At 35.9% G+C, this 27,744-nt stretch overlaps 1 protein-coding gene across 4 annotated transcripts; it reads right to left on the bottom strand.

Moving 5' to 3' along the window:
* Window positions 1-314: 314 nt before the first annotated feature.
* itgb6 (integrin, beta 6) lies at window positions 315-27,643 on the bottom strand. 4 transcript variants are annotated; one of them, XM_089125029.1, is made up of 17 exons: window positions 27,625-27,643; window positions 21,521-21,590; window positions 19,876-19,955; window positions 17,647-17,845; window positions 17,186-17,432; window positions 16,804-16,969; window positions 16,553-16,714; window positions 14,696-14,791; window positions 14,294-14,383; window positions 11,626-11,760; window positions 9,262-9,527; window positions 9,035-9,186; window positions 7,659-7,881; window positions 6,325-6,419; window positions 1,991-2,107; window positions 1,028-1,194; window positions 315-891 (listed from the first exon to the last, which is right to left on the bottom strand). In XM_089125029.1, the coding sequence occupies exons 2-17, from the start codon at window positions 21,573-21,575 to the stop codon at window positions 802-804; spliced, it is 2,340 nt and encodes a 779-aa protein (XP_088981155.1). In that variant the 5' UTR covers window positions 21,576-21,590; window positions 27,625-27,643; the 3' UTR covers window positions 315-801. The 4 variants fall into 4 exon arrangements, with proteins under 4 accessions (XP_088981155.1, XP_039513485.2, XP_039513484.2 ...); XM_039657551.2 differs by lacking the exon at window positions 27,625-27,643 and adding an exon at window positions 26,734-26,826; XM_039657550.2 differs by lacking the exon at window positions 27,625-27,643 and adding an exon at window positions 21,682-21,758.
* Window positions 27,644-27,744: the final 101 nt, after the last annotated feature.

Here is a 27,744-nt window from a genome sequence, read left to right on the forward strand (position 1 = left end):
TCATCTGAAGTGGCTTGATTACATTGCAATTATATTCGTCATCATAATGCATTCACACATTAATTACAAATTCAGAAATAATAGGCTATTACATTGACACACTAATCTCTGGCTGATAGATAAGTGAATACTTCCTGAGTTGTAACATTGAAACATGCATTTTCTAAGAATGCTGTTTTGAAAAATTATGTATTGTGAAAAGCTCTATAAGCTTGAACTAAATTGAATACATATCTTATTAACTTTTTGGATCACAATGCAGCATTAAGTTGGCCTTGTAATAAATACATTTAGCGAGAAATAATGAGACTCAATATGGAAAACCATCTAATATATTACAAAACACAAGTACAAACAGACTTTTTTTTTTTTACATTTGATCCTGCAAAATCACCATGAATTAATACATCTAATTACAAAAGGCTCAGCCTCAACTAACCAATCACAAACAATGGTCACAAACACTACATAAAAAAAACATTTCGCTACAGCAACCACAAGAAATGCTAAATGTAAAACAAGAAGATCCAGTGTTGCCCAGATTTAACAGTACCTTTACCACCTTTAGCAGCACAACACATTGTTCAAAATTATTTACATTTTTAAAAATAAATTCACTGCCAGTAGTTGACAATCCTGCCCCCACTTTACAAGCACACAATTGCACACACACACACACACACACACACACACCACAATGTCCCACTTGTACAGCACAAGAATATAAATATAAAAACAGTATTCGCTCCTGGTAAAGAAGCCTACATTCTGTGTTTCAATACACAAAGTTGGTCAGTAGCCCTAAGAAATATCACTCTTCTGCTGCCCTGTGCTTTTGTAAGTCACATTTTTAAATGTTGATGTCGAGCTCCTGAAAAGAGGATTTGTGCCCTGGGAATAAAATATAGACAAAAGCACATTACATAAAAGCAAATTGGGCCATTAACACATTACAATGAATGGAAATTGCAGTGAAATGCAGTAAACATGTTGGAATAGGGAAAAACTCTCGATAATGTTATCATACCGACTGCCATTTTGCTTTCGCCTTCTCTGCCTCAAACTTGGCAACCTCTTTCCGATCATGGACAGAAACAAAAAACTTCCAGATCACAAGGAGTGTAATGCCAACGACGAGGACAGACATGCACACGCCCAGAGCGATCAATGGTGCGTTCGGTGGTTCAGGGCAGGCTGTAGGATAATTATAGACACAAATTATTTTAAATTATGATTGTAACTATATTCTAGTGTGTAATGCCACAGGGTATAAGTTAAAGGGATAGTTCACCTTGAAAAGAATTTTTGGTATGTTTTAGCTTACCTCAAGGGCATCCAAGATGTAGGTGTCTTTGTTTCCGCAAAAGTTTCAATTTTGATATTATTTTTAGGTCAAACCATTCTTGTCTGTCAGTCATATAGTGGAAGTGTATGGTCACCACCTAAAAGAGCAAGCACAGAGAAGTCCAAATTAAACATGATTTAATGACTCATAAATGTAAGTACACACTGATGGCCTAAGACACGAAACGAGCGGTTTGTGTGAGAAAACGAACAGTATTTATATAGTTTTTACTTCTTGTAACCACAGCCACAAAGCACCCGCGGCCTCAAATCAATTGGACGTGGCTGTGGTTACAAGAGGTAAAAACGATATAAATACTGATCGTTTTCTCAAACAAAACGCTCGTTTCGTGTCTTAGGCCATCGATGTGTACTTACATTTACGAGTCATTAAATCATGTTTAATTTGGACTTCTCTGTGCATGCTCTTTGAGGTGGTGACCATAGACCTCCATTAAACGACTGAACGGTAGGCATGAACGGTTTGACCTAAAAATATCAAAATTAAAACTACTGCAGAAACAAAGACACCTGCATCTTGGATGCCCTTGAGGTAAGCTAAAACATACCAAATGAATTTCAAAGTGAACTATCCCTTTAAGCTGTATATGTTCATGTATTGAAAAATGAAATGTTTTAATCTTACCGTAAAGCTTGGGGTTGTAAATGATGCTGCCGTGATCGCTGTCCATCAAGCTGAAAGACAGTAGACAGCCGTCCTCATTCTGTAAGGTGCAAAATGCTGCCCGGCTTTCCTCAAAATCTAGAAAAATAAATAAATAAAATAATTATCAAAAAAACGGACACAATATTGTATTAACCCTCAGCGGTTGGCGGCGCAATCACTTGCATTTTTTCCTGATAATGGTGAAAATAACTTAAAATACTCATAGAGACATACATCATTCGAAACTGTAAATGGTCTATTGGTTAGTGTAGTAAAACCATGGTTAATTTGTAAATTGTATTTACCATGGTTTAACTATTATAACCATTTTTATTTTTTTGGTATTATTTGTAGTAAAACCAGCATGGTTAATTTTCAAAAGGGCAGTATCACGCATGGATGAAGTACAACATGTTCCTGGATCAACATCTTTGTTGATCCTGGAACAACATTCCAATAAACTTATCAGATTTGAGGCACCAGTTTACAGTTTATGTGGAGTTTAGACATACAACCAGAGTTAGGTGCTCCTACATCAGTGTTTTTACCTATCATTTCTCTCAGATATTAGGGATAAGTTATAGGTAGGTATAACTTATAGGTAGGGATAGGGTTAGGTAGTGTTGTAGTCAAAACCACTTAACCCGAGACCAAGACAACATCAAGACCAGAGTGTATCGAGACCGAAACAAGACCAAGACTTTTAGGGGCCAAGACCAAGACAAGACCAAGACTGAGGGAGGTCGAGACTGAGTCAAGTCCAAGACTTTTAGGGGTCGAAACCAAGACAAGACCAAGACTGAGGGAGGGCGAGACTGAGTCAAGACCAAGACTTTTAGGGGCCGAGACCAAGACAAGACCAAGACCAGAGTGTATCAAGACAGAGACAAGACCAAGACTTTTAGGGGCCAAGACCAAAACCAAGACCGAGGGAGGGCGAGACCAAGTCAAGACCAAGACTTTTAGGGGCCGAGACCAAGATAAGACCAAGACCGAGGGAGGGCGAGACTGAATCAAGACAGAGACTTTTAGGGGCTGAGACCAAGACAAGACCAGAGTGTATCAAGACCATGACAAGACCAAGACTTTTAGGGGCCGAGACCAAGACAAGACCAAGACCAGAGTGTATCGAGACCGAGTCAAGAGCAAGACTTTTAGGGGCTGAGACCAAGACAAGACTAAGACCAGAGTGTATCGAGACCGAGTCAAGACCAAGACTTTCAGGGGCTGAGACCAAAACCAAGACACGGACCGAGGGAGGGCGAGACAGAGTCAAGACCAAGACTTTTAGGGGCCGAGACTAAGACAAGACCAAGACCGAGGGAGGGCGAGACAGAGTCAAGACCAAGACTTTTAGGGGCCGAGACCAAGACAAGAACAAGACCAGAGTGTATCGAGACCGAGTCAAGACCAAGACTTTTAGGGGCCGAGACCAAGACAAGAACAAGACCAGAGTGTATCAAGACCGAGACAAAATCAAGATTTTTTGGGGCCGAGACCATGACAAGACCAAGACCAGAGTGTATCGAGACCGAGTCAAGACCAAGACTTTTAGGGGCCGAGACCAAGACAAGACCAGAGTGTATCGAGACCGAGTCAAGACCAGGACTTTTAGGGGCCGAGACCAAGGCAAGACCACAGTGTATCGAGACTGAGTCAGGACCAAGACTTTTAGGGGCCGAGACCAAGACCGAAGGAGAGCGAGGCCGAATCAAGACCAAGACTTTTAGGGGCCGAGACCAAGACAAGACCAAAACCAGAGTGTATCGAGTCCGAGACAAGACCAAGACTTTTAGGGGCCAAGACCAAGAAAAGACCAAGACCGAGGGAGAGCGAGACTGAATCAAGACCAAGACTTTTAGGGGCCAAGACCAAGACCGAGGGAGGGTGAGACCGAGTCAAGACCAAGACTTTTAAGGGCCGAGACCAAGACAAGAGCAAGACCGAGGGAGGGCGAGACCGAGTCAAGAGCAAAACTTTTAGGGGCCGAGACCAAGACAAGACCAAGACCAGAGTATATCGAGACTAAGTCAAGACCAAGACTTTTAGGGGCCGGGACCATGACAAGACCAGAGTGTATCGAGACTCAGTCAAGACCAAGACTTTTAGGGGCCAAGACCAAGACCGAAGGAGGGCGAGGCCGAGTCAAGACCAAGACTTTTAGGGGCTGAGACCAAGACAAGACCAAAACTAGAGTGTATCGAGACTGAGACAAGACCAAGACTTTTAGGGGCTGAGACCAAGACAAGACCAAGACTGAGGGAGAGCGAGACCGAGTCAAGACCAAGACTTTTAGGGGCAGAGACCAAGACAAGACCAAGAGAGGGTGAGACCGAGTCAAGACCAAGACTTTTAGGGGCTGAGACCAAGACAAGACCAAGACTGAGGGAGGGCGAGACCGAGTCAAGACCAAGACTTTTAGGGGCCGAGACCAAGACAAGACTAAGACAAGAGTGTATCGAGACCAAGGTCAAGATCAAGACTTTTAGGGGCCGAGACCAAGACAAGACCAAGACCAGAGTGTATCAAGACCAAGACAAGATCAAGACTTTTTGGGGCCGAGACCAGGACAAGACCAAGACCAAAGTGTATCGAGACCGAGTCAAGACCAAGACTTTTAGGGGTCGAGACCAAGACAAGACCAGAGTGTATCGAGACTGAGTCAAGACCAAGACTTTTAGGGGCCGAGACCAAGACCGAAGGAGGGCGAGGCCAAGTCAAGACCAAGACTTTTAGGGGCCGAGACCAAGACAAGACTTTAGGCCGAGGAGGGCGAGACCGAGTCTAGACCAAGACTTTTAGGAGCCGAAACCAAGACAAGACCAAAACCAGAGTGTATCGAGACTGAGACAAGACCAAGACTTTTAGGCGCCGAGACCAAGACAAGACCAAGACTGAGGGAGGGTGAGACCGAGTCAAGACCAAGACTTTTAGGGGCCGAGACCAAGATAAGACCAAGACCGAGGGAGGGCGAGACCGAGTCAAGACCAAGACTTTTAGGGGCCGAGACCAAGACAAGACCAAGACTGGATAGGGCGAGACCGAGACAAGACCAAGACCAGCTCCCCGCACTACATGACACAATAAAATGTGAAACATGATCAAAAGAGATTGATCTGAAATCTTCTCAAATTGATCTGAAAGATCCACATTCCCATAAAAACACAGATATTTAACACGCAAAGCTGAAATAAACTTAACCATCTTTATTCAATACTCCTGGGTGACTTCCATCATTTAGTACAGAATGTAAAAACAAGTCTTCATATTCTCGGCCTTTTATTAACAATACATGAAAATGAATACATGGGTAAAAGGCAGCGTAACAAAAATACATAATTAGTAATGACCAATGAGTCATTATTGCTTGGATTTGAATCAGTACGTTTTACATACAATGAAAGCAAGGGTGTTAACAAAAAAAAAAAAAATCAGTCAATAGTCAATATACTGGCTAATTAGTGATATTTTCACAGTTATGGTCTTGTCTGGTCTTGAAATAAAATCCCAAATCCTCAATGTCCGAGACCGAAACAAGACTGAGACCAAATGCGGTCGAGTCTGAGACGAGACCTTCAAAAAGTGACCGGTCTCGAGTACTACAACACTAGGGTTAGGTTATCCCTAAGCCTAACCCTACCCATATTGTAACTTATCCCAACTATGGTTAGGACTATTTTTTCAGACAGGAATGTTGTTCAAGGATCAACAAAATATGTTGATCCAGGAACTTGTCTTACTTGGCAAAAATGGCGGTGACCATGATATTACCCCATTCAAACCTCATTTTGTTCCCTTAATCTATTTTCTTTGTTCCTCTTGTGTCTTTATCAAAGACAGACAGCGTTTTGTGTCTTTTCATCGTCTCAGAGTCAGAGACCGTATAGAGCCAGCCTCCACAATACCAGCTTGCTTGTGATCTCAGGGTTCATATAATAGACTGATCTTGTATAGACACTTGAAGGGTCTTGAAACTCAATGGGCCCCAACAATAGGCTCTCCACACAGCAAGCAAAGTAGCGTATTTTCCTTTGTAAAGTGTCAAGAGGGATGATCTAAACTAAGAATGGCTGCTTTTTATGGCCGTGAATGAGTATATCAAGACATATTTTGAAAGAAAACAGTATCATAAATTTGTTTGTATGAGTTAAAACACATGAATATACAGTTTTGAGTAACATTGGGTGCTTTTTTTTTAGCTATACTGTACCTTTAAAAGAGGTGTGAAGTAAAATATTTGCCTAATAAACAACTACCGAACATGTGAGCACTGATAAAAGAACACAGCAGAGAACAAAACAATGGATTCTGACCTGTGGAATTGCTGACAGTGGCATGCAGGGAGTTGCACTTCACGGAGCACTCGTCCGACGGGTCTTTAGCTTTGAGGTAACACTCCACACAAGACCTGTGGGACACATAATGACAACATTAACCTGTCGACCTCACAGAGAGTTTGTCTCTAGAGGAAGCTTAGTTTTGTATTCGTTGTGAGTTCATTCTCTCTATATCTCTCTATCACAGAGTCAAATGACCAACAGGGTGACTGGACCTTTAATGGGAAGGAAATGCAATCCCACAGAGCTGCCACATGCCTTTTGCTGCTCATATATACCCTCTGGATATGAGTGAACAAACACAAACAGGTATGAGAAAAACACATGGAAGAGCCTGGTCAGGTGAACGCATGGGGTGCAATGTCAATTCATGTTAGTTTTTTTTAGGTTAAATTATTGTTTCACATTGTATAACAGTCGCAAAAAATGTGTTATTGGGTAGTTTATTTATTGTCTGTATTATATATATATATATATGAAGAGTTCAGATGCAAAAGCCTCTAAGTGCCATTTGAAATTTTCTTCTAGAATGATCATTTTTATCAAGCTTGTATATTTAAGTTCAGTAATTTCACTTAAATGACAATTCATAGGTGATCTTCATTCCCATTTAAGTCAAATTAATGAACTTAAATATACAAGCTTGATAAAAATGATCATTATAGAAGAAAATTTCAAATGGCACTCAGAGGCTTTTGCATCTGAACTCTTCATATATATATATATATATATATATATATATATATAGAGAGAGAGAGAGAGAGAGCTTTATTTGATGTACTAAAATATTAAAATAACTCAAACATATTTAAGACATTTTTTTTAAATTATAAAAAACAAAATTACTAAAACTTCAACTAAAATGAAAATAAAAATGGAAAATATAAAAATAAATTCAAAATATGAATAACTACTAGTACCCGAATGACTGAACGATACTACAATAACACTTGCCCCAGAGCATGAGAGCCGACAGAATAAAAAGCGATAAGAAGCAAATGTTCTAAAATAATGTTCTAAAATTTTGAACAAATGTTCTAAAATAGTTATTGTTGTAAAATAAATAAACATATTTAATACATATTTATAATACACACATATGATAAACAAATCTCGCAATTCTAAAAGCATTTTTTTAATTATTTGCGGGGAAAAAAATTGTTTCCGAATCATTTCTTGAACTGATGATTACAAAAATTAGACAGCCCGCAATGATTCAAACCAGGCTGTAGTCAAAACAAATGCCTTTAAATGCCTCATATTGATTTTGAAAGTCAGATTCTGTCACAGATAAATGTGCATATCTTTACCTGGGTACGTTACAGATATCTTCACAGGTTGGGCACCTTTCACAACGCTCTCCTGAGGCTCCCGGAACGGTGCACTCGCACTTCCCACACACACACTTGCCCCGTCCGCCGCAGATGGACCCATCCGCTGATGTGCACATGTTGGTGCTGGTGCTGCAGTTACAGAACTCCCCCATCCAACCGCTGTGACACACACACTCGCCACAGTCACATTCCCCGTGACCTACACAAACAGCACGAACGATGGGAAAAAAAAATACAAAAAAAGATTTCTATCATGGTTTCCACAAAAATATTCAGAACTAAATTATTACATTGTTTAAATTACTACATTTTTACATTTTTGAAATATATAACTTAGACAGTCACCTCTGATAACAGATCACTCCAAATCGTAATGTAGATAGATGTATGCATTTTCTGTAAAGCTGCATTGAACGATATGTATTGTAAAAAAAGCTATACAAATAAATGTGAATTATTTTTTTATTAAATTTAAGCATATTGCATTCACTTGAGGAAACAAAATCTACTCTGTTTTTCTAAATGAATGACTTGATTAGCTCATTAATTAATAAAACAGAGTGAAACATTTTTTTTCAAGAAAAATATATCTCATAATTCTGAGACAATTAACTTGTTAATTCAGAAAAACAGAGCAGAAACTTTTTTCCATGAAAAATTATCTCGTAATTCTGAGATAATTAACTCGTTAATTCAGAAAAACAGAGTAGATTATTTTTTCTTCAAGTGAATGCAATACGCTTCCGTATTTTCACCATTAATAATACGAATTTTTTAGAGCACTAAAATAATGAATTCTGAATGATCATGTGACACTAAAGATAGCAGTAATGGCTTTGCCATTATAGAAATAAATTACATTTTAAAACATAATAAAATATATAATATATTATTAATATTACAATGTAATAATTTCACAATATTACAGTTTTATCAAATAAATGCAGTCTTGGTGAGCACTGTGTGTGATTGAATATATATACATACACTTATATATAATTGCCATAAATACTTAACTAATAAATAAGTTTTGTCAGACTAGTCAGATATGGTGATTAATTCTTCAAATATTTTTCATAATTTGCTAAATTGACAGCCATAAAAAAAAAATTAAAAAAAAAAGAAACTCGCACTGCACATTTGCATGGATATAAATATAAACATGGGATGGCCCAAACTAAACCCTTCCGCCCGCGTCCTCCCGGGCACAGCAACTGTTTTGGCAGTTATCAGTGTGTTATTCTTTCATCAACATTCCACAGGGTGAGAGCAGATCAAATATCCCTCCCACTGCATCAGCGCTTTCTTTTCCTCCCCTCAAATTTGATCACAGTGTTACGACGTGTTCTGACCTCCGCAAAGCTCTCCTCTGAACCTCAGGCAGGAGAAGTCGTCACACTCGCAGTACGCCCCATACACGCGCCCGAAATCGGACGGGTGACACGTGCACTGTCCGCAGAAACACTCGCCCTGGCCGCTGCACATCTCCGCACCTTCATATGCCCTGCCACACACATAAACATACGTTAAAATGTGTCTGCGTGCCTCGTAGGAAACACTCCATGACGCTCGTTCTCACCTGCAGTAACTGACTTGGTCTTGGCCCTCTGTGCACTCACACTTCGGCCCCACAAAGCCCGGATCACACACACAGGCTCCGCACTCCAGCGCCCCGTGCCCTTGGCTGCAGTGGGTGCTGTTCGCCTCGGGGGTTTGATGGCAATCACACACACACTGGGACTCCAGTTCGATCTCCAGAGTATCTTGGAAACCCACCGGCCGCAAGTAAAACAGCCTTGGGCCAGCAAGACAGCCTCTTAACTCGACCATAACGTTAAAAGATACCTGGGTGAAAAAAAATCAGATTTGTTTCAATTTCTTTGAGAAAATGTACACCTTTTTACAGTAAAAGACTGTAAAAATGCTACAGTGAAAAACTGTTTCCTTTCCTTATATTTCCTTATACGGTAACTATATACTATATATGGTAAATACCTGTGATAGATCTAATGGTAAATTTCATTTCACTTTAAAATATCATTAAATTTACAGTTTTTGAAAGTGATGAACAACTCATTGTATAATTTACAGAGAAAAAACATAAATTCACATTCCCACTATTCCCTGCGTGACACTTTGCATGATGTATTTTTGTTGAAATAACTTGTTTCTTTATAGTTTGCTTAGTCTTTTTCTAATCAATTAATATACATTAGGGTTTTAAGTGACATTTAATTTTTTTAAATTAATGTTTATTGCCTTTTTAAAATTTCGTGATGGTGTTTAATGTTTGAGTGAATGACACTGTACAGCTTTTATATAATAATATTAAGATAGATGCTTGAGGAAGAGCTGCATGTGATGAGCTTTGATATATCATGTGACTCTCATCACTGCCGTAAAGTCTTGCTACTGTATTTTTTACGGTAAATTTCTGGCAAACACAGCTGCCAGTATTTTATCGTAAATTGACATTATATCAGATAATGAAATACAGTTTATTTCTGTAAATTTGAAGTTAAGTCAGTAAAACCTTGCCAACGTAAAGTCTTGCTACTGTATTTTATACAGTAAATTTCTGGCAAACACAGCTGTAAATTGACCTTATATCAGATAATGAAATACGGTTTATTTCTGTAAATTTTAAGTTAAGTCAATAAAACCTTGCTAATGTAAAGTCTTGCTACTGTATTTTATACGGTTGATTTCTGGATTCCACAGCTGCCGATATTTTATCGTAAATTGACATTATATCAGATAATGAAATACGGTTTATTTCTGTAAATTTTAAGTTAAGCCAGTAAAACCTTGCTACCGTAAAGTCTTGCTACAGTATTTTATACAGTAAATTTCTGGCAACCACAGCTGCCGCTACTTTATCGTAAATTGACATTATACCAGATAATAAAATACGGTTTATTTCTGTAAATTTTAACTTAATTCAGTAAAACCTTGCTACCGTAAAGTCTTGCTACTGTAATTTATACGGTTAATATCTGTCTGCCACAGCTGCCGGTATTTCATAGTAAATAGACATTATATCAGATAATGAAATACGGTTTATTTCTGTAAAGTTTAAGTTAAGTCAGTAAAACCTTGCTACTGTAAAGTCTTGCTATAGGCCTTATTCAGAGCAGCGCCATGACAGGTATGAAAGTGAGGCTGTGAGGGATAGACTTACCGTGTTTCCAATGGCATCCGCAGTAAAAAGCTGAATAAAGCGGCTAGATTACTTTCAATTTTCCACAGCTTATATTGTCGGGAGTTTTTTGTTAACTGGCATTTCTTTGAAAGATATTTTTCCAGGGTTTCATGAGCAGAACAATCTGAAAACACTTTAAATAACAGTACAGCCCATTGAAGAGATGCAAGTCTATCCCTCACAGCCTCGCTTTCATTCTCATTAAAAATCAAAGATAAGGCGTATTGTATTTTATACGGTAAATATCTGGCAACCGCACCTGCCGGTATTTTATCATAAATTGACATTATATCAGATAATGAAATATGGTTTATTTCTGTAAATTTTAACTTAATTCAGTAAAACCTTGCTACCGTAAAGTCTTGCTACTGTATTTTATACGGTAAATTTCTGGCAACCACAGCTGCCAGTATTTTACTGTAAATTTTTACAGTATAGAAGTCAAAAACAAGACATATTTCTAAACATTTCAAGCTAATATTTTCTAAACATGACCAACTTGTTTGCAGAACTGTCAAATCGTTTGATTTGCTTGAATACAAAGCCTGTTACGTACACAAAACAATCAGAGCAAAAACTTTTTAAACTAAAATAATCGTATATTCATGGCATTATTAAAGCATGAGATACTTGTTATTTCGTCATCAACAGATACAGATACGTCATACACAGGACACTTTTTTTTCTTCAGTCCTGTTTTAACCAGGGCTATTGTAAGGAAATAAAGAATAAAGAACTGACCACATCACCAGCTTTGACATTGGAGCAGTTTTTATGTCCGGGGATTATGGTCCCGTCCTGACAGAGTGCCGTGAAGGAAAGCTGCAGACCCTCAGTGTTGCCCAGAACCTCAAGATCGATCTCTGACCTCAGTTCCTGTGTCAATCAAAAAACAGACACATAAACTCATTTAAAGTGTGAAATGTGTCATTTTCTCAGTGTTATAAACACTTGAGTCAGTCATTACTGCAAAATAAACCCAGTCAAATCAAACAAATAGCCAAAACAATAAAAAACATTTTGGGTTCGAATACATTTCATTTGTAATATCACAGTAGAGTGATATGAGAGACATTAGCACAGCTTTGCAATTATGTTTAGTGGTCTGCAATCAAGTATTTCATAGAGCTGGGTAATAAAGAAAACAAAATATCAAAACTGTAAGTCAGCCAATCAGCTTCAAGGACTCAAAACAATATTATATCACTGACACTATTGGATTGAGAACTGAACTGAGCAGGACGATGACATCACTGTTTTCTGCAGAACAGCCTTACAGATTAAATTAACTAACTTAATAATTGATGATCTTTACAACAGAGAACTGAATCAACACTGACTGAACTGACTGTGAAGCTGCTTTGAAACAATCTGTTTAAAGCACTAAAAATAAAGGTGACTTGACTTATTTAAGTATGCGGTGTACTCAGCTGGAGTCCATTACATGTCTGAATGACTCACGTGTCGGGTCAGCAATACCACCAGCACACCAGGTGCCAACACGTCCAGAGGATTTTTAGATGATAAACTTCATGTCAAATAGTCTATTCTACAATTTTGATGGGACTTCACACTTCAACTAATAATACACCATATAGTGCACCTGTGTCAGGTCGGTGGGATGCACACACAGCACTCAGGTGCTTTATAGAGGGCTCTAATGAAGATTAGAGTTCAGGCAGAGGAAAGAGAGAGTGGGGGATGGAGAAACGGAGATGAAGCGATCAAACAACAGCCAAAGAACGAGTGCAGACACGCTCTGTGAACACGGCGATTCTCGAGAAAATGAGCAGAGGGGGTTAAAGGGAGGGGAAATGTTGAACAGATAAGACAGTCAGCATAAAAATATAAACTATTCTCTCATACTCAATGATCTTATGGTCATTTATGTAACTTCCAGCAAATCATCATGAACAATTAAGTTTCTGTTTTATTTTTATATTTTTACTCAATGACTAACATGGACATTTTAATTTGAAGCAATATTTTTAGCTCTTTTTTTGGTTGGTGATGGTGGGGGTGGTTATTATTATTAAAATAATTTTTACTTAAAATTATAAATAGCTCGATTCTAAAGGTCTTTAGTGCTGGGCAACAATTAATCACGATTAATCATATAAAAATTTATAATAAAAAATTGTGTTTACATAATGATATACATGTATATAAATACACGCATATGCATATTTAATAAATATGTTCATGTATATACGTTCATTTATACATCATTTATATTATATATAAATATCAATATTATATATATATATATATATATATATATATATATATATATATATATATATATATATATATATATATATATATATAAATATATACATGCATGCCTGTATTTATATTAACAAAATAATTATATACACAGCACACACACATATATTATATAAACATAAACTTTTATTCTAGATGTGATGAATTTTTGCCCAGCACTATAAAACATTAATATGTATATTAATTAGGTCTGGGCAACGATTAATCGCGATTAATCGCATCCAAAATAAAAGTTTGTGTTTACATAATATATGTGTGTGTAGTGTGTATAATTATTTTGTATATATATAAATATACACACATGCACGTATATATTTAAGAAATATTTGGATGTATATAATTTATATATATTTATACATAATTAATATCATGTGTATAAATAAATATTTGATATATTAAGAACACATTTTTCTTAAATATATACATGCATTTGTGTGTGTATTTATATATACAAAATAATTATACACACTACGCACACATATATTATGTAAACACTTTTATTTTGGATGCGATTAATCGTTGCCCAGTCCTAATGTTAATGTATACAATCAATGTATATTTTTGGATTCTTCTTTCCAAAAATAATTTTACAACTAATAAAATGTACTTTTAATTTTCAATATTTTCTATATTTTCTATATTTCTACGTCAGCCTGCTGGATAACATTTCAGGATTCGCACATTCGAAACATATAGGCTACAAACAAGTTTTCAAAGGATAAAACCCTGTACATGATCATTAAATGTATGAACGTTGGCCTAATATGGCAGGTGACATCACCATCAACCGTCCAGAAACACTAAACAGCCCATTCTCACTCCCAAGGCGTCACTTAACTGACGCTTTGGGAAGCATTTGGACATGCTTCAATATCTGACGCTTTAGGCGCCCTTTAGCGTCAGTTAGATGACGCCCTAGGATCGCGTGTACCCTACCCCCACCCCACACCTAAACCTAACCGCGTCCTCTAACTGACGTTTTCCTTTAGCGTCAGTTAGATGACGCCGTAAGATCGCGTCATGTAAGTGACGCTAAAGGGCGCCTAAAACGTCAAATATTGAAGCATGGTCAAAGGTGACGCCTTGGGGTGAGAATGCGTTGCACTAAAAGGTGTCAATTTACCTTATATGAGGTCATGATGAGTTCCAGAATGTTTCTTGAATCAGACGCCAACACCCCCACAGTAGCACCAGGAATCAGACTAGCATAATTCTGTCAGAAATGCAGAAGAAAGTGGTTAAACATAGACTCCAAACTCCTGGAGAACAGCCAAAGAATTTAAGATGTGGGAGATCGATAAAGAGAAAGGGAGAGGAGAAGAAAGCAAAAAGAGAATTCAGAATACATTAAATATTTGTGTTGTGAGAGGTTGGTCTGGGTGATGTGATAAAGACCGTGTTTGAACATGTTATAGGAGAACTGATTCACATACTGATATATCTCATCCTCTCAGGTTCCTCATGCACAGAAAAACACATACCTGTTTGTTTGCCTAATTTGAACAGCCCCTTACTCTTTTCTCACCTCATAATTCTGTCTCTGTTCATCAGTCACAGCGAATATAAGGAGGATATTGTTTTCAACCAGTTTGTCGACAAGCTGCCCTAATGTTGGATACTCCTGCATGAATATAGAGGACAAAAGCAACAAAAACAAGACACTCAGTCACACAACAACACATTTACAAAAAAAGAGGACATAATTAAACAATATTTCATTATGTTTGTTAAAACAAGAACTCAAAATTGCAGTTTGTAAAGGAATATTCCAGGTTAAATACAAATTAGGTTCTGAAAATGATGACTTTTCTATTATCTTATCTGTTTGAACTATTACTGTAAATGCTTTTACGAAAATATGATAAACTTTTCTGTTTTGAAAACCTTTTTGGACAACTTCCCCCATAGGCTATTGTAAGGAAGTAGTTGATGAATAAAATGTTAATTTGTATTTTTAGTGAGCTTTTAGTGAGCTTTTCACTATTTTAATGACATTTTGCCTTACTTTTTTAAGTAACTAAAACAGAAATACACTGTAAAAAAATATTTTCAAGTTTTGTTATCACAGCATTTTTTCTTTTGTCAGATCAACTTGAATAATTTATTTAGTTCAGATACCTTATTATTTTGAGTTTCTGATGATTAAATAAATCTCCTTCGTTGTATTAACTTCGTTGTATAAACTTTTATCCATTTCAATCAACTTAAAATTTTAAGGCAACCAGGTTACTTCATTTTTTAAGTTAAACCAACAATATTTTTTACAGTGTAAGAATAACTTCAAGCTTTACAAAATACAAAAACAATTATATTATTGTGTATTATTACATTATATATGATATGATATTGTATTATATGATATTGTGTGATTTTATATTATATTATATTATATTATATTATATTATATTATATTATATTATATTATATTATATTATATTATATTATATTATATTATATTATATTATATTATATTATATTATATTATATTATATTTAGGGCTGTGCAAAAATGAATTGGGATTAATCGCATCCAAAATAAAAGTCTGTGTTTACATAATATATTTGTGTGTGCTGTATATAATTATTTTGTATATATAAATACCTATGCATGCATGTATATATTTAAGAATTATTTGCACGTAAATTCTGTATATATAAATAAATACATAATCTATATTATATAAATATAATTTTTTTATATATGAATAACACATTTTCTTAAATATATACATGCCTGATGTGTGTGTACTTATATATACAAAATAATGATATACAGCACACACAAATATATTATGTAAACACAGACTTTTATTTTGGATGCGATTAATCGCAATTAATTTTTGCACAGCCCTAATTATATTATATTATATTATATTATATTATATTATATTATATTATATTATATTATATTATATTATATTATATTATATTATATTATATTATATTATATTATATTATATTATATTATATTATTTTTAAGAATGAATATTCCATGAATGGATTCATTTAATGACTAGGCCTACCACAAATAATATACCTGCAATAAAAAATGATAAATGAAATTGATTGATTTTTTTTTTTTATAAGAATCAGGAAGATTTTTACAAAAGTTATAGTAGTATAGCGTGTCACACCGCAGGAAACAACTTCCCAAAAGTAATTCCCATCAGCTACCAAAATTAATATTATTGTAAACGGTTGTCCAGCCGATGAAATACTGACAATATGCGCGTCCAGAAACTCTATCACAGCCTCTTATTTATTTGTATCTGATGAAAAATGACAATAGAGTGTCATTTCTATTTATTGTAACCCGGAACATTCCTTTAAGTGATCCAAATTTCCCGATTACTCAGGAACTGAAGCTGCAGACTTCACCTTACCAGGTGGGCAGTCATTGAATACTCATTATTGCCATCCAGGTGACACTGTCCGTCATTGGGGACCACGATGCCGGACATTTTGCTATCCATCCCAAAATGAGAATCAGCATCGCTCACAAACACCAACAGCTTCATGGAATCGTTCCGCCAGCCAATCCTGTCCTGAGGTGGGAAGTTTGGGAAAAAATGGCATCCCTCCATAAAAGCAAAAAGAGTGTGGATTTCAAGGGCGTCTTTGGAAAACGACTCACCCCACACACCGCCGCTTGCATGATGGCGTCGAAACCGCACTCTGGCACGTCAATGTTCGCAGATACCCGTTGCTTGGAGATGATCTCATTAAACTTGTCAGTGCTGCTTGTTAAAGATAGGAGGTGTCTGTATCCGAATGTGGGGAGACATTCAAAATCAACACTCCTGCGAAAGACAAAAGCGATAAAAGTGGGATTCTATTGTCTTAAACAGTTCATCATTCACTTCTAAATGGACGATGATGTAACGCACTGGTCATAAATATGATTGGTTGGAATTAAATCACGCTGATGTCCCACCGGCTGTCATGATTCATCTTACTCTGTGTTTATACTGGCCGACCCTTTAGATCTGGCTACGGTGGTGTAATATGGGAAATACCTGCAGGGATTGGCCAGCTCCTCGCGCGTTATCTTGATGAAAGGCAGAACTGGTTTCTCCACAAAGGAGCCGAATCCTAGTCTGAATTTGCTGGTAAGGTTAGTCATCTCTTTTGAGAGAGTCGAACCCAAGTCTTTGATCATTTTCAGATCGTCAATCATAGACGCTGACAGGTCCATCAAGTAATAGATGTCCACCGGATGGTCCTCCGGTTGCTGGACTTGAATCTGAAAGGTCTGCTGACTTCCTGTGGAAGAGAAGTGACAAATAAAGCCCAAAGTTCTAAGATTCCAGTGTGGTACACATGTTTTCCAGGCACCGTCAGAGCAATGTTCAGTGCCCACTCTAACCAGTCGTTCTCTGAATGACTAGATCTTACCGTCAGGGGAAGTACCTCAACAGCTGTGGGTAGAGAGAGACGTTTCTTTGATTTTCAAAATCTGTGTCACCCATTTTTGTACCTGGTCTAAGCTGGATGCGCATCTTCTGGGGCGCGATGTATGAAACGTTGGTGTGGCCGGTGCGCTTTCCCAAGGCTTGATCCTTCAGCACTTTGACATTCGTGACGGGAAACTCCACAAATTCGCCAGGGCATCCCTTTTGTAGAAGAGCCTCCGGTGTGTCGCATCTCTCGTCGATTGAGAAAAAGTCGGTGAAATTCTAGATAAACAGTTTGAACTATTATTAGTAGTAATGCTTTACAGTGTTGCACAGTGACATAATTAACCAGAATTTCACGCAGCTTTACAATTAAACAAGCTTTAAAAAATAAAATAAAATAAAATAAAATAAAATAAAATAAAATAAAATAAAATAAAATAAAATAAAATAAAATAAAATAAAATAAAATAAAATAAAATAAAATAAAATAAAATGAAATAAAATAAAATAAAATAAAATAAAATGAAATAAAATAAAACAAAATAAAATTTTGTGTTTACATAATATATGGGTGCACTGTGTATAATTATTTTGGATGTGATTAATCGCGATTAATGGTTTGACAGCGATAAATATAATATAATATAATATAATATAATATAATATAATATAATATAATATAATATAATATAATATAATATAATATAATATAATATAATATAATATAATATAATATAATATAATTACAGTGATTTGAATATTTTTCAAAGTTGTAAATAAAACAAAGATCATTGAAGTACATTTTGCAAGAATATTTCATTCAAAATTTCCCGTTTAATTGAATATGTTACTTGCTGCTTTTTTGTAACGAATTGTAAAATTCACTGTATTATTCATTTTAATGGAATTTAGCTTTTGCCCCCCCCCCCCCGCACATAAAACACATTATTATTTTACAATACCTGCATGTAATTACAGCTATAATTAATTTATGTAATTACATTTGTAATTACACTGTTGACCCTTCCTTTACACCTTAACCCACTGTTAAACCGACCCATACCACCACACCTGACCCTAACCTTACCCGTATCACATCTTAATAGCAGCAAAAGTGTTTTACAATGTTAAGTGGAAGTGCATTTGCCTTGTGTTTTTGGGGAAACTATTATGAGTCTATTTTCCTTGGTGTGCTTCTTTCTCTCTCGTTTCTCTCTCACTGTTATGACTCACAGGTGGAGCTGCTAATGACTTTTTGGAGCATGGTAGTGAGGTGGTGCCTTTTTTATTTATTATTTGTTTTCTCCTGTTTTTGATAAGTAGGGAGGGAAGTTTTTGTATCTTTTGTTTGTTATCTGATTTCTAGGTTAGTATTAGCTTTGTTTTGTTATTTGTTTTGGCTTTTCCTCCTCCTGAAATCTGTGGCTCTTTAGCTACTCATGTCAATAAATATACTTTTTGCACTTTAAGAGTGTTCTGGTATTTTTGAAGCCTTGGGTGTGAGAGCGGGGACTCCAGTTATCTTGTTGATCAGATCCCTGCTAATTGTTACGGATGGTTTTGTTCTCTTTGAGTAAGGTTATTATTTAATTCGTAACACAATACAACATCCACACAATAAATACATTGTACTTCGACACATTCGATGTAAGTACATAGTAGTTAAAGCCACTTAATATAAAGTGCTTAATATAAACCAAACAAAGGTCCCACTTTATATTAAGTGGCTTTAACTACTATGTACCAACTTTGAAATTAATAATTTGATACAATTAATTAAACAATAGTTCAACTGAGAATGGTATAAAAGATTTGTTACTGTTTTTTTTAAAAAATCCCTAAAAATTCATTAATTCTTTACAAAAAAGGATGTGAAGAAACATTTACTGCCATTTTTGCTATATTATATTGTATAAGTATATTATATAATTAGAATATATATATATGTATATAGTTCATATTCTCTCTTTTTTTCGAACTATCCTTTAAAAAAAAAAATCTGCGCACTGCATTTAGATTTTTTTTTTTTGCCTTAATTTTTTTAAGTAGCTACAATCAACTTAGTTGGATGTTTAAGTCATTTCAACTTAAAATAGCATTAAACTGATTTGAAAAATGAATCATGTACTGTATATAACTTATAATTTTTTTTTGCTTATTTCCATGAGTTAAAGCAAAGTAAAAACATATGTTATCATAATTTATTGATCATACATTTTTTTTCGGCGTATAGGATTTACTTTAAACAATTTTCTCTAGTAAATTCACAAATAGTTTCAAAAATGGTTCTGATGGGAATGCTGTGTTACCTGTAGTGTGCACCATGCGCACTGTGGCCCCAGCTGCAGACACTCGTCACAGGACACAGCGCTGAATTGAGAACACGTCCCTGCATACAAGTGCACAGTGGTTTGTGGAAGCGGTTCGCTTGTTTCTCACGCAACATCAAAACCATAGAAAGTCAGCTGATATTTTCACTCTCTGCCAAAAAAGTATTCTGAGCAACAAAGTGCACTTAACAAAAATATTGTTAAATCAAGTTTTTTTTTTTTTTTTTTTTTTTTTTACAATATATACTGTTTTTTGTTTTTAAAGTAAAACCAACAAACATAGCAGGTGAGTTCGACACATGTTGTGAGTTCAGAAAAACACAGAAAAAAGGGTTTGTGGTTCTTCTCCCATGCACTAGGGTAGTGTAAATACACTCTCAGAAAAAAAAGGTACAAAAGCTGTCACTGGGGCTGTACCTTTTCAAAAGGTAAACTTCTGTCCATTTTAGGTGCTAATATGTACATTTCAGGTGCTAATATGTACATTTTAGGTGCTAACATGTACATTTTAGGTGTAAATATGTACATTTTAGGTGCTAATAAGTACATTTTAGGTGCTAATAAGTAGGCTGCATTTTAGGTGTTAATATTTACATTTTACGTGCTATGTACATTTCAGGAGCTAATATGTCCATTTTAGGTCCTAATGTCGTGTACATTTTAGTTGCTAATATGTACATTTTAAGTGTTAATATGTATATTTTAGGTGTTAATATGTACATTTAGGTGGTAAAATGTACATTTTAGGGGCTAATATGTACATTTTAGGCGTTAATGTATATTTTAGGCGCTAATATGCACATTTTAAGTGTTAATATGTACATTTCAGGAGCTAATATGTCCATTTAAGGTACTAATATGTGCATTTTAGGTACTAATATGTACATTTTAGGTGTTAATATGTACATTTTAGGTGCTAAAATGTACCAATAAGGTACTAATATGTACTAATAAGGTACCAATATGCAGCCTTTGGGTACAAAAGTGTACCTTTTGAAAAGGTACAGCCCAAGTGACAGCTTTTGAGTGTTTAGCATATTTTTACTGTTTAACTTTTTAATTTATTTACATTATGGCTGTTGTCATGTTTATTAACTTGTTGTCTTGTGATGTCAGGGTGAGTTTGTTCCTCTATTAAAATCATCAGTTGGGTGTTATCCTTGTCGTATTTCATTCCAAGTTTTAAAATGTGACATCTTGTGTGGTTTATATTATGAGAGCCTTCAGGTGAGTATTTACATAATTATGTCACTGTAAATCAACAAGAACCCTGACATTATTCTCATGAAAACACACATTTATAAGAAGCACATTATATTAAACAGTTAAATGCAAATGAGGGAAACAATCTACTTAGTTCTCTTTTTAAAATGACAGACATTATTTACATATCTAAATAGGTAATTGTAACATTAATGCATTTTTTTAAAACATTTTTTTAATAAAATATTTTTTAAATTAATGTGAGTAATGCACGTAAAAAAATAAAATTAAGTTAGTTCTAAATGATTCATATTTAAAATTCATATTTTTAAAGCCGGAATTAGGTTGAAGGTAGAGCGAAACTGCACGTATACTTTATGTGTGTCTGTGTGTGATTGATCAAAAATGTGTTCAGTCTTACCTCCGACAGTCCCGAGCCAGAAGTGAAGGACAAGGTAGAGTAAAACAATCCCCATTAGTCCTCACGGTTTCTGATCACAGGAGAAAAAAAAAATACAGTTCATATTCTCACACAAACAAACGCGGGATGCGGTCATGTAGCGCGAGCAGGTCTGAACTCACCTGGACACACAGACTCAGCGCGTGCGCTTACCTGCCCAACCTTTATATGCACTTCCGCGCAAGTGAGAACACAACAGGTAAGCACTCTCTCTCAAGTGCATATTTCACACAAATACTTGTGTCACAGCACAGCAGCCTCTCGAACGCACTTAACATCGCGTTTATGAGTAAGAAATAGAAGAGTAGATTGAGAACTAGTTTACTAGTTATTTTGTTCTGCGATAAACGATGTTCTACCATTTTCACAGTCTAAAAATGATCAGGTTTGTATACAGTAATATATTAGATGTGTCAGTGGCACTTTCTATGGTAAACTGTGACGTGACGATTTCTGCTCAGATGTCTTTCTCACTTCTGCAAACACGGTTTTTAATGTGGTAGAATTGTTCGTCTTAGAAAGTAAAATGTCCATGCTATTGTATTAGATAAAATATTTGTTTAACAAATGAACATTAAAAGTATTTCGATAATTTCTGGTTGTAAAATATCGGTCTAAATGGTCATTAATGCAATGAACTGCACATTGTTAATTGGACACCTGTGTGAACTTGAGGGGAACTGACTAACTTCCTACATTCACTAAACTCGCTCTGGGAATAGTTAAATATTGAATGTTAAATGTGACTAAGAAAGTTAAAATTATTTGTGAGAAAATATGCATATATTGTTATCTATGAAATCCAAATACTGCACTCTAAAAAGGCAGGGTTGTTTTAACCCAACTTTGGGTCAAATATGGACAAAACCAGCCATTGGGTTAAGTTTTTTAATTACAATTCTTAACCCAACGTTTTGGTTTGTCCATATTTGACCCAAAGTTTGGTTAAAACAACCCAGCCTTTTTAGGCTACAATATGATATGTAAACAAGCTTTCAAAGCATTGTTTGAATTATTCACTGACTTGATTCAACTTACATTATTAAAAAACAGCTTGGGTTGTTTCAACCTAACTCTGGGTCAAACATGGACAAACCCATCTGTTGGGTTAAATTTTAAAATAACTTTGTATCCCAATGTTTGGTATGTCCATATTTGACCCAAAATTGGGTTAAAACAACCCAGCATTTTTTAGAGTGTAGTCTGTTGACTTTGGTCTTGAGCCAGGTCTTGTTGTGCTAAGTTAGCTAACCGCTAATCTTGAAGGCATTTAAATAATAATAATAAAAAAAAAAACACTGACGTTTTTGAACGTTTTTGAGATATTCAGAGTTTGCTGACTAACATGTAATCTAATTTTGTGGTTACACTGAAATGTTTGAAAATCCTGTTGAAATGTTCATCAACTTACATGAATTATGAAAACGTACATGCTAACTCTTAATTTCCTTTTGGGGTGTTTGAGCTTTAATTAGGGGAATGAAGCCCCATAATCTGAGTGCAATTAAATCAATGGAGGCACTATGCTGGTTGTGATTCCTGTTTGACTATCTTGTCAGATCACGGGCCCATAATTCCACATTTGCACATAAAATATCACCTGCCAACTTTAAAAACGAATGATTTCTGGTAACATTGTCTCTGCATATAGCAGTCAGTGTGAACTACACATAAACGTTTATCTTTTCTTTCATTGTTTAGTTGATACAATATATAATTATACAGTATTTATCTCCATAGTCATCAGCTAAATGTAATTAAGACTGACAACAACCCTAAAGCAAACATAGAGGTTAACCTCAGTCCTCAGGCTATGACCCTGCAATGAATCATGCCTTATCAGCACATTACTTTAGATATCAAACATCTTCTCAATTCCATCACTGACCTCAATCATGATGTGGATTACTTATGAAAACACCCCTAAATATGAATTTCGTAAACACGTCTTTTGGGAATCAATTCTCAAAAGTTGACTATTGTGTGTATTGCCGTATATATCCGTAGGGAACAGCCTGATTCTTCAACAAAGCCTGTGGGAATCCCCTTGGCTTTGACTGATATTAATATTTGTTAAGTGTGGTTGCATGTGACACATTCCACTAAACAGGTGTGTGTGTGTGTGTGTGTGTGTGTGTGTGTGTGTGTGTGTGTGTGAGAGCCACGCCTGGCTGTGAAGAGCCATGACTCAGACTCTGTCTGAGACCACAGAGAGTACAGACATGTAGATAAAACCAAGTCAATCTTTAACTGATCAGGTAATACAAAATGACAGCAGGTCATTGTTTTCATATTTCAAAACAGAATGTAATGATTAACAACATCTGATTGTAAAATTGTTGGAATGGTCACCAGCGGGAATGAGTGGATGAGGCCTTTTACCGTTACAGTACATACAATAGATGGAATAACGTATTGTTTTCATTTACATGCATAACTCGAGATCAGTGTGTGACCACATTGAAATATTGTAGTTCAGATGTTGCTCATTCACAGCCTTCGACTTAATAGACTTGGTTATGTATCATTTTAAAGTGTCAACTCTGTTCCTTCTAAAATTCCTTGGCAAATCCAAGCACAGTTTGAGACATTGTTGTGATGTCTTCTGAAATTCTAGAAGAGATGTGAGATTACTGGGGACTTTTTCTTTGGAGCAAAGTTTGAGAAGCACCAGATTCAACCTCATTTAATCGAATTGCTACAACTGAAATGATTTAAAATGTCAAATATCACTTCCATTTAGAACAATGGGACAGTTAATGAATTGAACAGTCAAATGGATTTCAAATAAAACTTAAAAGTAAGAAAGGAGATATAGCCATTGAAGGAGTAGTTCACTTTAAAAAAAAAAAAAAAAAACTTTTGCTGATAATTTACTCACCCCCATGTCATCCAAGATGTACGTCATTCTTTCTTCAGTCGAAAAAAAATTAAGGTTTCTAATGAAAACATTCCAGGATTTTTTCTATATAAGGGACTTCAATGGGAACCAAACGGTTCAAGGTCCAAATGAGAGTTTCAGTGCAGCTTCAAATGGCTTTAAACGATACCAGACGATGAATAAGGGTCTTATCTAGCGAAACCATCGGTCATAAAAAAAGTTTAAGATTTATAAGCACAAATGGTCGTCTTGCTCTGTTCTGTGATGAGCGTTCGTGACTCTCCTGTTCAAACTCGTTCATCAAAATGAACAAATCTTTTGTCCTAGATAAGACACTTATTCATCGTCTGGTGTCGTTTAAAGCCCTTTGAAGCTGCACTGAAACTCTCATTTGGACCTTGAACCGTTTGGTTCCCAGTGAAGTCCATTATATGGAGAAAATCCTGGAAAGAAACCTTAATTTCTTTTTGACTGAAGAAAGAAAAACATGGACATCTTGGATGACATGGGGGTGAGTAAATTATCAGCAAAAGTTTTTTTTTTAAAAAGTGAACTGCTCCTTTAATGGATGGAAGAGGAGTGAGAGAGATACAGATGTCAAGACACTGAATAACTGCAGTTTCAATTCAAACTGTTCCTCTTCTCTTTTGTCCTATCATATCATATGCCATCCTATTCTATCCTACAGTATTGTAACACATACATCCATATTTGGGTGTGTTCACACTTGGCAGGTTTGGTTTCGATTTAAACAAACTTTGGTGCGATTTCTCTGTTAATGGATCTGAACGCTGGTGCACACCAAACAAGCAGATTGAGAACCCTGAAAAGATGGATCTCACTCCACTTTCAAATTAACTTGGATGTAATTTGACTGACATATGAAGGCGACACGGACCAAAGACATGTAAACAAACAAAAAACAGGACATCAGGTCACAAGAATGCTAAAGCATACCTGTTTTTTTTCTCATCATTGTCGTGATGTTGCAGGCATCAGTAACGCGTCTCTTCGCAGCTTTTTTCATTTGTGTGTTTTGACTCCTTTACACATTTTATAAGCTCTTCATAAGTTGTCAGCTCTATCATATACCATTATATGTAGGCACATGCAGCGCTTAGACACAGCATTGCTTTAGATGTTCAACAAGTTCCGCCACAAAATATCAATCAGAAAAACCTTCTTTTTTTTGTCTTTAGGTTCGGTTTTAAAAATGATAGTGTGATCGGAATATATATATATATATATATATATATATATATATATATGTGTGTGTGTGTGTGTGTGTGTGTGTGTGTGTGTGTGTGTGTGTGTATATATATATATATATATACAGTATATATGAAGAGTTCAGATGCAAAAGCCTCTAAGTGCCATTTGAATTTTTTTCTTCTAGAATGATCATTTTTATCAAGCTTGTATAATTAAGTTCAGTGATGGAAATGATAATTACCTATTAATTGTTTTTTAAGTGAAATTACTGAACTTAAATATACAAGTTTGATAAAAATCATCATTATAGAAGAAAATTTCAAATGGCATTTAGAGGCTTTTGCATCTGAACTCTTCATATATATATATGTGTGTGTGTGTGTATTTTTTTTTATCCAGACCAAAAGAACCAAGAGAACCAAACTACAATTGTGAACACACCCTATAAGACCATATTTTTATGACTATTCGACACCAGGCCAGGAATGCATCTGAAAAAAAAAAAAAAAAAAATGTCTTGGTCTTAATGGACCTGAATCTGCTTTTGTCTGAACTCAAGTACTACAACACTCCTATCCCATCCCATCCTATCCTATCCCATTATATATCCTATCCTATATCCCATTCTATCCTGTCTTATCCTATCATATATCCAATCCTATCCTGTCATATATCCCTATATCCTATCCTGTTATATATCCAATCCTATCTTAACAATAACATATATTCCATAACCCACATCTTGTCCTATCCTAACCTATAATACATCCCATATCCCATTCTATCCTAACATATCCTTTCCTACCCTATCATATTGTATATCCCTTCCTGTCCTATCCCATTCCCATCCCATCGCATCTACTCTATCCTATCCTATCCTATCCTATCCTATCCTATCCTATCCTATCCTATCCTATCCTATCCTACAGGTACTGTCCTAATCTATGATATCCTACACATTTGTCTTACATTTGACATTGGCTGTATGTGTGTGTGTGATTTTTAACTTTTTAGCCTGCCCAAGAGTTAAATACACTTTAACTTTGTTTAATTTTGGATGTATTAGAATGGAGTAACTCACCCCTGGAGGCCTCGGCAGCTAGCATGCTGTCCTCTCTCTCAATACCAAAAGCAACAGCAGCAAGTGGGATAGAGTGATACCGGAGCGTGTGAATGTCTATCCGGCTGAGTCGGAAGCAATAGTACGCTGAAACTATCACAATGGTTTTATGGAGCATGACGCCTGCGCTCCCTTCCTCACCCCCTTTTCTCTCTCACACATACAAACACACACACACACACACACACACACACACACTTTTCTGCATGAATGACAGCAGCAACTGCAAGACTACACACACACACATTCATGCACACAGCATGAAGCTTCTTCATTAGTGAGAGAGAGAGAGAGAGAGAGAGAGAGAGAGAGAGAGAGAGAGAGAGAGAGAGAGAGAGACTAACAGGCCAAATGGCCATGTGTGACTATAGATTTTGTTGAATGTGTGTGTGCACAGCATGTAGGTCAATGGGGGTGTTTTCTGTTGTCTGTCAGGCAGCGAAACTGATTCTGTGGCAAGTAAAATCCACCAACAGTGTCAGGTGCTTTTTTTGTTTGGTCTTGACATGTCCACTATGTGTGAATATACGCAAGTTTTTTTTATACTTTGGGAAATCAATGTTAAATAGAATATTTATTCCAGACAATTTTGTCCCACAAAAATGAATCGACTCATCAGCCAAGGGTTTCATGAGGAACATGGCATTGTAAAGATACTAAATCACATAATAATAAAAACTTTTTTTTTAAAAAAAGAAAGGTTTCTGTGAGGGTTAAGAGATTGAAAAACATCATCAGCTCAGTATAAAAACAACTGAAGTTAGTTGAAAGTCCCCACAATGTGTGTGTGTGTGTGTGTGTGTGTGTGTGTGTGTGTGTGTGTGTGTGTGTGTGTGTGTGTGTTGGACTCACCGGAAATGAATGGCACAGATTCACTCATTCTTCCTCACTGAAATATGAAGGAACACAGAGAAACAGAGAGAGAAAGTAGAGAGAATGAGAGACACAGAGGGAAAGTGTCTCTTTTATATA

The sequence above is a fragment of the Pimephales promelas genome, chromosome 21 (assembly GCF_988280905.1).
Source record: "Pimephales promelas chromosome 21, fPimPro1.hap1.1, whole genome shotgun sequence".
NCBI lineage: Eukaryota > Metazoa > Chordata > Actinopteri > Cypriniformes > Leuciscidae > Pimephales > Pimephales promelas.